The sequence below is a fragment of the Nothobranchius furzeri genome, chromosome 14, assembly GCF_043380555.1.
Source record: "Nothobranchius furzeri strain GRZ-AD chromosome 14, NfurGRZ-RIMD1, whole genome shotgun sequence".
Lineage (NCBI taxonomy): Eukaryota > Metazoa > Chordata > Actinopteri > Cyprinodontiformes > Nothobranchiidae > Nothobranchius > Nothobranchius furzeri.
The window spans coordinates 36,889,405-36,901,643 of record NC_091754.1 but is presented as its reverse complement, the minus strand read 5'-3'; the positions used below and the strand labels follow the sequence as shown (position 1 = coordinate 36,901,643).

Sequence of the window (12,239 nt, the reverse complement as noted above, 5' to 3'; positions counted from 1 at the left end):
AGACAGAAGACTGCCTTGTCGTACACCTTTACAAACAGTAAAAGGAAGGGGCACTGCATTCCCCCATTTGACAACCATGGACTGGTGGCCGTACCAATATACTAAAATCCTCACCAGATATTTAGGTGCATTCCTGTCGAGCAGTTTTAAAAACAACTTTTCGTGATTAACACGATCAAATACTTTAGAAGCATCAATGAAACATGTAAATATGGTCGTATTGTGCCTGCTGTACTGATCCAGAATTTCCTTTAAGGCAAAAATACACGTCTGTACCTAAATTCGATTTAAATCCAAATTGATGATCTGATGTAAAAACAAACTCCTCTAGTCTCATCAAAATAGCCCTCTCCAGGACCTTAGACAGAGTAATGGCCAAAGCAATGGGCCGGTAATATCTTTACTGTATATTCTGCCTGTTTTATTCTTTATAATAATATATAATAATAATATAATATGATCTCTTCAAAGCTGAAAATGCAATCATCTGGTACTGCCAGTCAAAAAGGTTCTAAGAAGAAATCAGCACTTTGGAGAGTGGTGCTTCTGTCGTAAAGACCAAGAGCGACATCTATAAACTAGATCCAGTACTCAAGAATGGTTCACTGAGAGTGGGTGGAAGACTTAGCCGGTCGGCTATACCCCAGGAGCAGAAACATCCTGCTATTCTCACCAAAGACCAACATGTTTCCAAGCTTCTTTTGCAGCATGCACACCAGCAGCTTGGGCATGCAGGAAGAAACCACATACTCTCAGCTCTCAGAAAAAGATACTGGATTACTAGTACCAGCTCAGCTTGCAGGAAGATAATCTTCGAATGTATTATTTGTAAACGACAAAGAGCACAGCCATCTTGGCAGAAAATGTCTGAAGAACGCATCAGTCCAGATTTGCCACCATTCACTAACGTAGGTGTGGATTATTTCGGGCCCATAGAGGTGAAAAGAGGACGTGCCATGGTCAAACGATACGGCGTAATCTTTACCTGCATGGCAAACCGGGCTATACATCTGGAGGTGGCACACTCACAAACAACTAATTCTTGCATCAACGCCATAAGACGTTGTATATGTCGAAGAGATCCAGTTCGCCAGATGTGGTCAGATAATGACACAAATTTTGTTGGTGCAGAACGTGAACTGAGAGAGGCTTTGGCAGCGGTGGAACAGAACAAAATTCATCAATTTCTGGTTTCCTAAGAGGTTGACTAGACTTTTAATCCACCTGCTGCATCCCATCATGGAGGAGTTTGGGAGTGTCTTATTAGAATGGTTCGAAAAGTATTATTTTCTGCCCTTCAACAGCAGTCACTGGACGATCAAAATCTACAAACCTTCTTGTGTGAAGTGGACACCATTCTAAATGATCGCCCAATGATCGCCCCATAACTACAGTCTCTGATGATGCAAATGATCTGGAAGCTCTCACGCCACATCACATTCTGCTGCTCAAAGGGGACCCTGTTCTAGATCCAGGTGTATTTGAAGAAAGAGACTGCTACATCAGAAAACGCTGGAAGCAGGTTCAGTATCTGGCAGACCTGTTTTGGAAAAGGTGGATTGGAGAGTATCTACCTTTGCTACAAGAAAGACAACAATGGTCTAAGCCTCAAAAAAGCTTTGCAGTGGGAGACGTCGTCGTGGTGATGGATCATGCTGCGCCTCGTGGATCAAGGATTCTTGGAAAAATACTCAACAACTATCCTGGTAAAGATAGACTCGTTCGAACAGTTCAGCTGAAAACAAAGACTGGACAGCTGGAGAGGCCCATCTCGAAGATCTTCCTACTTCAAGCATCTGCATAGGATGGAGAGAGGATACTACATGGGACATGTTTTGGCTCCTTATTCTGTCATTGTTTAATTGTGCTGCTGGTGTGTAGGAGCCAATATTGTTTTGGTTTAGATTACGTTATGGTCTAAGTTCGTTTTGATTATGTCTCATACAGTGGTGTGAAAAACTAAGTCGACTAAATGATATAATAATGGTTCAGATCAAAATCACATAATTCCCACTGATACATATAAATGACATCATTGTTGAAGATAAAGCAACAGTTTGAACCTCTGTGTGTGTTCTCTCTCTTCGCAGGAGTTGGATCGTATTGTTAATCAGATGGTGCATGTAGCGGAGTATCTGGAGTGGGATTCAACAGAACTACGACCGGTGAGCAATCGCACTCTCTGCTGCATTAAAGTCTTGTTGAAAATGTTTAGATGCATTCTTCTTCCTTCCTTTTTGCCATGGAACCAAATGGGGCTCACAGACAATCATGGGAACACCAATCAGTGTGAAGTTGGCCTCATAGGTTAGTGCGATCCCTCTGATTAATCAGAGACGAGTTCTTACGCATTTTAAAACCCTACAGCTGACAAGGGCACATTTACAGGAAACACCGGTGTTTCCCTGCTGCCACACACCTGACCTGACTTACATAAATGAGTGATTAACAGGCATCTGCAGCAGGTGTCCTCCTGAGGAGCCAATGTAAATCAGGTGTGCTGAAGCAGAGACATGAAAATCATGAAGGTTCCAGAGATCCATGTTGGTAAACACTGTCTTGGCACTTATTCATTAGCGTCGGCACAGCCCCAAAAGGTATCGAATGGCACCGGAATTTGGTTTCACACACTGGCCAGATTTGCGTTTTCTGTGCCGAGGCGACTCTTTTTCTCAGACCTTCTCCCCAGCAGTCAGACTGGGACCAAGGTGACACTATGGACTGATTGGCCAGCTGAAATTATGCCTACCGCCTCCGATCTGCCAGAAGAGTGAGCCAGCGGGGGGGGGGGGGGGGGGGGGGGGGGGGGGGGATTCATTTTCATGCTGGATGCTGTTGAGTAAACTTCTGTCTGTAGCACGGAGCTGCCACTCAGTGGGAACGGGAGAAGAGACTAGCTCTGTGTGTGTGTGTGTGTGTGTGTGTGTGTGTGTGTCTGTGTGTGTTCCGAAGGCATGCGCGCGCACGCACACACACACACAGACAGGTGAATGACGGACGGCCTTCATATTTTTATGTCAACGTTAAAAAACGGTGGTCCTTGTAACACGCACATTAAAAAAACACAGACTTAGATATGAACGTAAGACCCGCATGAAACCAGGCAAAGAGCCGCGCGTTGGCCACCCCTGAGCATCCTCATTCGTATTTGTTTGTACTTTTTTCACAAACTTCCAGTTTGGACACACATTATCTAATAGGCAGCGACACAAACCTGGTGTAGTCCACCAGATAAGACCTTAGCTCTTTCAAAATAAAGTCAGCCGAGGCCAAAAAAACTGGTGTTTCTGACACCCCCGTGACATAGAACTTTTTTTATGTGGCCCTTGGCCATTTGTATGTGAGTAACCCTGATGTAGACAAAACAGGTACAGGCCGTCTATGAGAGCAGCCTTACAAGGAGCTCATTAACTTCACTGTGAAAATCCACAGTAACCTGGGATAGAATCCATGGATAACTTCATTCCAAATGCAACCTTTGTAAATGTTATCACATCTGAAATGGCATTTTTACCACAGCGTCAGACACAATGTATGTCCCTGAACTATGTGGGAGAGCATGTAAATGTTTAGTGGTTTCTCTCATTGCTTGATGCCATGCAGCAGAGGGTGCTCTTGGACCTTTTTCACTCTGCTTGCCAGGAAATATTTGAAGACTCATCCTGTTAACACTCACGGGGATCAGAAAGATGATCTAAAACTAGAGAAAAGGGCATGCCCTCTCCAGCGTTTCCTGACCATTGTGCAGCTTTACAGGAGAGTAGAAAAAACACAACATACACATGAATATGTTTGCTTTTCTTCCTTTGTATCTGCTGAACTGCTTGGTGGGGTGGGGGTGCCCTTTTGAGCATTTTTCAGATTTCCTTGTCCTGCTGGCTTTGTAAAAAAAGGGTTAAAACAAAAGAATGTTTCTATAAAAGACCTACATTTGATGTTTGTTTATCAGTATTTTCATCTGAGCCATTGCAGTGGGTGCTTGCATGTACACAAACGAGGCATGCACGTGTCTAGAATGATCTGGTGAAACTCCAAAGCTTTGTGTGTTTCTACTTCTACACATGAACCATGTAAGCAGTACAAATACAGCAGTGACCTGTCAACATCACCTTGCACCTCCCACTGATGGTATGAACGGTATTTCTCCATCACATCAGATACTAAAGGAGACGATGGAGGAGATAGACTTTGACCGAGACGGGGCAGTCACGCTGGAGGAGTGGATCAGAGGAGGCCTCACCACCATTCCTTTACTGGTCCTGCTGGGCATGGATACGGTAAATGTTGGTGCTTTGAGAGTGGAGTGAACCGCCCGACTCTGCCTCCTGGTTTGTTTTCCTACATTTTAGGCCTAATTTGGACAAGAAGTGAAAAGATGTGTGATTAGAAATCTGAAAAGGACCCATTTGAGTTGCAGAAACAGTTCATCCCAACTAAATCCACCTTTTTGCTGTGGTGATGCAGAACGCGCAGGAGGACGGGCAGCATGTTTGGCGCCTGAAGCACTTCAACAAACCAGCCTACTGTAACTACTGCCACACCATGCTGCTCGGTGTACGTAAGCAGGGCCTCTGCTGCTCATGTGAGTCCGTCTGGTGTTCCTCTCCTCTGTAACAGAGTCATCCTTTTCTTCCTCAGTCCTTACATCCATCATTAATCACATCAACAATGCAACAAGTGTCATTTATTACCACGTTGCTAGGCTGCTGTCTGCACTGGCGTTAACCACCTAGAGGCCATGTTTAGCTGTCTGTTAGTGTAAGTGCAGGATTTTCTATAATCTCTGCCTTGTTTCTGTTCAGTATGCAAGTACACAGTACACGAACGCTGCGTGTCCAAAGACATCAGTCCTTGCATCAGCACGTACGCAAAGTCACGCAGACACACCAACGTGAGTACAAACACACCTAAAGAGCTCCGTTAAGAGTCCCAGAATTCTGCTTTTCAGTGAAACGCATGAAAAAGGTTTCAGCTTCATGGATCTTTAGTTTTTAGCTAGTATTGATGTCTAAACAAGGACATTACAGGAAAACTGAGACTGAAACGGTGGACATGTCTCTGCTCTCATCTAGGCCATGCAGCATGTGTGGATGGAGGGGAACTCTCCCACCAAATGTGACCGCTGTCACCGAAGCATCAAGAGCTACCAGGGTCTGACGGGCCTGCACTGTGTGTGGTGTCAGATCACGGTGAGTCGCAGTGATGATGTATGAGAGCCTGGTGGCTGCTTACTGGCTCCTTTAGGGCTCTGTGTGTGAGTTTAGATGGCTGAAAGAGACAGCAACAACGGAGAAACCAAAACCAGCTGTGCAGCGAGTCTCTGGAACTCTTTATACCATAATCTGAATTTTAGTCAGAAGAAAAATGCAAAACTTCACCAAAACTCAAGCTGGAGGTCCCGTTGTGAAGCCAGATGGGGCCTTGGTGGGTATTGGGGACCACTACCTCCTCTGCCACTAGGTGCCGCTGCTGTGTCAGAGTTTGGTTTGAAGCCACTGCTCAGACCTTCCTTAATGCTTCCTTCTCTAGTGGAGTCTTTATTTCTATAGAATGACCAACACACAGCCGGAAGGACCTCAGGGAGGCTGGTGCTGGTCAGACTCCCATACCCACAGTTCATACGTGTCATTTTCTCATCTGCAGCTTCATAACAAGTGTGCATCTAATGTGAAGCCTGAGTGTGACGGAGGAGTCCTGAGGGACCACGTCCTGCTGCCTTCATGCATCTGCCCCGTTGTCCTGGTGAGGATACGTCTCCCTGGCCTTGTTCTTAACAAAAACACTCAGTCTGATGTGGTTTGTGTCTGTTTTTATACGAGTCCTGGCCGACTGGGTCAGGGCTGTGTGTGTGAGGTGCATGCTGCTGCTCTTTACATGCATCACCTGAACTGGACTGTTTGCATAATCTCTTCTTTTTCCATTTCACATCAAACTACTGGTTCCATATGAAGACGGTTGTTACTCTCGTCTCTGCAGATTTATGCAGACTAAAACAAGCCTTCTATGCTCTCCGTCTTCGGTAAAGCACAGACAGATGTGTTAAAGTGTCCCAGAAGAAATCTCTCCCGTTTGGGGTTTGTAGACTCGAAAGCACACTTCCTGTGACGATCGGATCGCTCCTGGTTCCAGATGACTTTGGATAAATGTTTTCCCGGAATGTCGAAGATGCAACCTCCACTGAAATGTTGCTAATAAATATGATAGACCTGGAAGAATTTATATTTCAGTGCCCTCTTTGTGAGAGTAAAGGGTGAATCCACTTAAACATGAATGGAGCTGTGTTTGTGACAAGCTGCCTTCTAAAACTTTCCAGCGACACCACGCTGAGGCTTCCGACCACCTGCTTTCATTTCATGCTCACTGATGAGTCTATTTCTGGGCTCCGGCATCAGACCTTTGTCTGCCACACAAAAGAATCACTGACACCCTGATTTAATGCTGATTCTTTTCTCATCACTGGGCATTTCATGCAATAAGACGAGGTGTGTGTGAAACATCTTCTGATCTGTTCCTTTTACCGCAGGATCGTCATTCTGGCGTGAAGCGTGGCGAGGGAGAGTCGCCCCTCATCTCCACTCCTGACGACCCCAACCAGACATTTAGATTTTCTCCTGCAGATGGACAGGCATTACAGGTGTGGTGCAGCTACACCCAGAAGGCTGAGGTAACGCCACAAAGTGGACGTAATGCTTCTGCTTCCCGTCTGCAGATCACCACTCGCCCAGGAAGCCATCCGCTCCTGGTCCTGGTCAACCCTAAAAGTGGAGGAAGGCAGGGCGAGCGGTACGTCTCATCTGTCTCATCCACAAAACCGTCAAAGCAGATAAAGCAGCGATCAAAACACACAACGAACAAGTAAAAATCACTACCTAAAAGCCAAATCGTAAAAGTGCGTCTTAACTGTGACTTGAAGACAACAATGGATGGTGACTGACTGAAAGTGAGCGGCAGCGCGTTCCAGAGAGTGGGAGCTACGTACACGAAGGCTTGCCCCCTTGTCTTGTAGTGCAGTGTAGGAGTGAGGGGTGTCAGGCGATCAGCTGACTGCTACAAGCATCAAGGATATCTTATAGATTAAAGGTCAGATGTTCCAGGGGGTTGGAGGTGATTTCATCAGGCTGGAGCAGGTGCATCTCACCAGGCAGTCAGCACCTGAACAAAGCAGGAACAGAAAGAGCTCCTTGACTCCACCTCCTCTCTGATCCTTCTCAGGCTCACAAACCAAACAGTGTTCATTATAGACTGCAGCCACCATGGAGCAGGTTGGAGCCATTAGCACTTGTTAGCGACTGAGCGCTGTGCAAGCTGAAGCCGGACACATCAGAGGCAGCATGACCTCAACAGGTGAAGAACAACCAGGATTACTGTTCCAGGATCAGCCTCTTTTTATTCTCACTTTATTTAGAAAATAACATAAAACTCAGGCTTTACTTCTGATGAACACAGCTGGCTCTCAGCTCAGACACAAATAATGACATTAGTATTAAAAGCTGCAGGCAGACAGAGGTCCCTTTGAAAGGATGAGTGATTTAGACAAGGGCACTAAACTATATTTAGAGCTGGTTTTATCTGAGTCTGGTGTGGAAGTTGAGAGCAACCCTATTTCTGCCACACTCTCCATGGCTTCGTCTCCCTGTTGATGTTTGCTCTTATGTCATTTGAAGATGGAGAGTGTAAAATAAAAGCCTTCATTGTGGCTTTATTCCCCATTTCCTTCACAACTATCTTGACAAATCATATCCTGCTGCTTTCCCTCCATCTGATGTATCACCATGGCAACGCACTCTCCCACTGTACAGTGAGACAGCAAATCATTCTCTAGTCATAGAAAAGTGCAAATAAATGGAAGTGATGTGAATGGATGCAGTTATTGTTTCTGTTCACTGAAACGCTCCTGCCAGCTGGAGTCAACAAGCGTGTTAGACACGCATTCAGATGAGTGTTCACAAAGGGAAGTGATGAGCGCATGAGAAGAGTTTAAGCATCTAAAGGGTCGATAAACTAAATGAAGCCTCACGTTGGGATTTCTGTGGAACCCAGTCAGAGTCCACCCAGCTGTATGTAGGTGTCATCCAGCTCGTTTTGTATGGGGCTCTTAACACCAAAACCAAAAACCAAGATGGCTTCCAGAAAGTAATGATGACATGAATGTTTGCAACCAAACAGCCTTTGGAGCCAACCCAATTCAAGATGGCTGCCACAGCCATAAGACTCAGTCAGATTTACAGAAACGGATCTAGAACCGGGTCCCAGCACAGACTTGGGTTTAGGAGCAGGGCCACTTCCAGCCACTCTGCCTACACTTTACCACCATGGTTTATGTTACTATCAAGGCAGCCTCAATGCACGGGCCAACCGGGGCCGGGCCGTGGCCAGGGGCCTTTGAGGCAGAGAGCTGCAGTGGGCGAGGTGCATTGTGGGTAGTCATGTTTTTAGTTGGTTAGTTCTATTTTGAGGTGTTTATGCATGTTTATTTTGCAGAGTTGTGTTGTTCTTAGTACTTTTTTCACTGTTGCAAATGTGGTTTTGCTTGTTCTGTCATGTTTGTACCGTAATTGAGGAGGCCGGTCAAAAGAATGGGACCACTGTGGGTTCCACTATCACAATAATAACATGGTGCATGGTTAATAGTACATGCTCAGGACTGTACTTGTAATCCTCACCCACTGACTGATGGCAGTCATGAGGTGTACAAGGTATGAGTTAGCTCGTGTTTGCCAGTGTAGCTGGTAGCTTCCTGGCATGGCACACTGAAAAATATTCAAATTCATGATATTATGGTGGAGATTAATAACTTGAGCGTGAACTGACTCTGAAAACCAACACTGGTTGTAGTATACACAACAAACTGAACATGCTCAAAATAACTTGTGTCAGAGTTGATTTCAAAACTTTTAAAGTGTCTATATGGGTCCACCCCAGTAAATGTTGAGTTAACACTTTTTGAAGAGTTGGTACTTTAACTCTGATTTAGTGTCAGATGTTTAACTCTAGAGAAGTTGGTTTTTAACACTAAATCAGAGTTAAAGTACCAACTCTTCAAAAAGTGTTAAATCAACACTTACTGGGGTGGACCCATATAGACACTTTAAAAGCGTTGAAATCAACTCTGACAGTTATTTTGAGCATGCTGAATTTGCTGTGTGAATAACTGTTTTTGTCAGGTAAAATAATTATAAAATACAAAAAATGTTTGGAATTTAAAAAAATATGATTTTGGTCCGGGTCGGGAGAGAGGTCCTACCTCAAGTGGAGGAGTTTAAGTATCTCGGGGTCTTGTTCACGAGTGAGGGTAGGAGGGATCGGGAGATCGACAGGTGGATCGGTTCAGCGTCTGCCGTGATGCGGACGCTGAGCCGATCTGTCGTGGTGAAGAGGGAGCTGAGCCAGAAAGCCAGGCTCTCGATTTACCGGTCGATCTACGTCCCAATCCTCACCTATGGTCATGAGCTTTGGGTAATGACCAAAAGAACAAGATTGCGGATACAAGCGGCCAAAATGAGTTTCCTCCGTAGGGTGGCCGGGCTCAGCCTTAGAGATAGGGTGAGGAGCTTGGACATTCGGGAGGGACTTGGAGTAGAACTGCTGCTCCTCCGGATTGAAAGGAGTCAGTTAAGGTGGTTTGGGCATCTGGTCAGGATGCCTCCTGGACGCCTCCCTGGGGAGGTGTTTCGGGCATATCCTGCCGGCAGGAGGCCCCCGGCTCAACCCAGGACACGTTGGAGAGATTACATCTCCAATCTGGTCCGGGAACGCCTTGGGGTCCTGCCGGAGGAACTGGTGGAGGTGGCTGGGGAGAGGACGGTCTGGAGCTCCTTAGTTGGGATGCTGCCCCCGCGACCCGGACCCGGATAAGCGGAGGAAGACGACGACGACGATTATTTTGGTTTAAGTGTTAAACGTCATCACCGATGAAACAAGTTCTAGTTTAGCTTCGTTTTAGTGGAGAAAAGCTAAAGCCTCTTAGTTCAGCGCTGCTGTTCGGAGCTCAAACTAAAGAATACAAAAGACGTGTGTGTGTGTGTGTGTGGGGGGGGGGGGGGGGGGGGTTACTGAGCCTCTTTGCCCCGGGGCCTGTCAACTGGTTAAGGTGGACCTGGTTACTATTGAGTATCAGGGTACAGATGTGTGCAGGAACATGGCTTCCCGCAGAGACTTATTCTGAAATTTTCAAACATTTACGCTTTATTTTGTTTCTCCACACCAGTTATTTTTCATTGCCAGAGTCACGTTCTGCTGAAATCCAGGATTAGGATCAGGAATGAGTCCATCAGAGGGACAGCTCATGTTTGATGTTCTGGAGAAAAAGTCAGAGAGGCCAGACTGTGATAGGCTGGACATGTCCAGATGTTGAGGTTGGAGCCACCAGGTAGGAGGCTGAGAGAGTAGAGGATGCAGAAGACAGGACTCAATGAAGACGACTGGCTTTGGCAACTCTTGAAAGGACACGTCCACAGAGAAAGATTTTTTATCACACATTTATTTAAAGGGGCATTATGGAAGTTTGACAGCCAAAACATGTATAGAAATAATAAATGTCTTCTTCATACATTCTCCTGCAATGCCCTGGTCCTGTAGAATGAGCCCTGGCATTTTTACTGTGATTGCCTGTTTTTCTGTAAAATCACAGAAAAAGAGAGTTGCTCGGGTCGAGCAGGCTGCTTCATGCGCGTTCACGCTCAGGCATAGCCCGTAGCATTTGCTATCCGTAGCTTTAGCAGCAGAGAGAGAGGTAGTGCCAACTCAGCGACTTTGTCACTGTTCCTAACGCCTAGTGATGAACCTAGCTACATTTCTGAGGACCCTTAGCTACTTTCTGTATAACTTTCTTCTAGATATTTCCTGCAAATTAGCAACAAAATAGCCATTTTCGCTCAGAAACGTTCGTTGGTTTGACGTTGTTTCAGCTGTCATCAAGGATATAAAAGTTACAGATACTGTGAATGTTACTTGAGTGTAGCCCACCTTGTAAGATGTCTAACTCCCATGCAGAAGACCTGGGGTTTGATTCTGGGTGTGAACATAGTTTATTTAGTTTCTTTTTTACATTAATGGTATAGTTTTTTTACAGCAGGATGCCCAAATTTTTATTTGAGACTCGCCGAACAGCATTGAATTCACAGATAAAAAAGATGTGGGTTCAACTTTCATTTTGGAACAATTTTTCAAGCAAGGGAAGGGAATGATCTGAGCATGCAGGAGGACTGACCCATCATAAACCTTTGTCGGCTGTGCTGAAGAGAAAGGTACAGAACCAAATTATTTAATTAATTAGCTGCACATTCTCATGTCCTCTGTCCTCCGGGACACACACACACAAGGGACTGTCTCAGCTGTTATTTTCGTTAAGGAGTGTGCACGTACAGCATGCGCGCCTCGTGCACGAGCCTACTATTGAAGCTGCCGTTACGCTTTTGGCCTGAGGGGGCAATCGCGAGCATAAAAATACAAAAGTCCGTAAAGTCCCTTTAAATAGATTTGGAAGTTATAGTTAATTAAGCCTTAAAATCTGTTTATTACACACAGAGCTTAGTTAAACTCAATCCTACTCTAGGTCAGAGGACAGCATTGTGCACATGACCTGGTGTATCAACCTGGTAGCCCTTCATACGGCTCAAGGATCGTAAAGTAGCTCTCAGCTTCACAAAGGTTGGTGACACCTAGACTGTAGCACCAGAGGCTACAGGTCATGTGTGTTTCTTTACTGGTCTTTAGTCCCACACAGAACCTCATCATGTCTTCTTTCCACTTTGATCACATTCTAGTGTGCTAAGGAAGCTCAGGTACCTTCTGAATCCTCGGCAGGTGTACAGTTTGGAACGAGAGGGACCAATGGTCGGGTGAGTCTGCTGCATTTATCTCTGTTGTTGTTGTTGTTAAAGATCAACCTGTTCTAGCCCTGCTTCTGACTCCCTCAGCAGCTGACTGTCCACGGTTTTTCACCGTTTATTTCAGAACTAGTTTGTTTTTCCACAAAGAATTATACAAATATACAAAAGGTGTGTGTGCGTGTGCGTGTGCGTGCGCGTGCGTGTGTGTGTGTGTGTGTGTGTGTGTGTGTGTGTGTGTGTGTGTGTGTGTGTGTGTTAAACAGTATCTCGGAAAGCACTGAGACCTCCTGGTTCATATCAAACTAACCTGAGGCTGAACCTCAGCTCCGAGAGGATTTAACCTCTTAACACATGAACCCGTCCCTGCGTACGTCCGAGATGAGCACAGTTTGAATGTTAACATGAGTT

General features: G+C 45.6%; 1 protein-coding gene across 4 annotated transcripts in view; it reads left to right on the top strand.

Moving 5' to 3' along the window:
- The window catches only part of LOC107389555 (diacylglycerol kinase beta), a 122,385-nt gene that overhangs the window by 32,224 nt on the left and 77,922 nt on the right, over positions 1 to 12,239 (top strand). For 3 of the 4 annotated variants that reach the window (XR_008564478.2, XM_015965741.3, XM_070544094.1), the window contains 9 exons: positions 2,091 to 2,165; positions 4,158 to 4,277; positions 4,465 to 4,582; positions 4,803 to 4,891; positions 5,073 to 5,189; positions 5,644 to 5,742; positions 6,524 to 6,634; positions 6,710 to 6,783; positions 11,766 to 11,840. Coding sequence is in view for 3 of the 4 variants with exons in the window: in XM_015965741.3 (XP_015821227.1) it covers positions 2,091 to 2,165; positions 4,158 to 4,277; positions 4,465 to 4,582; positions 4,803 to 4,891; positions 5,073 to 5,189; positions 5,644 to 5,742; positions 6,524 to 6,634; positions 6,710 to 6,783; positions 11,766 to 11,840 (878 nt within the window). In the remaining variant the exon portion in view is untranslated. Of the gene's footprint in view, positions 1 to 2,090; positions 2,166 to 2,870; positions 4,071 to 4,157; positions 4,278 to 4,464; positions 4,583 to 4,802; positions 4,892 to 5,072; positions 5,190 to 5,643; positions 5,743 to 6,523; positions 6,635 to 6,709; positions 6,784 to 11,765; positions 11,841 to 12,239 lie in introns of those variants that run through there. The other variant, XM_054747246.2, reaches the window with a different exon arrangement.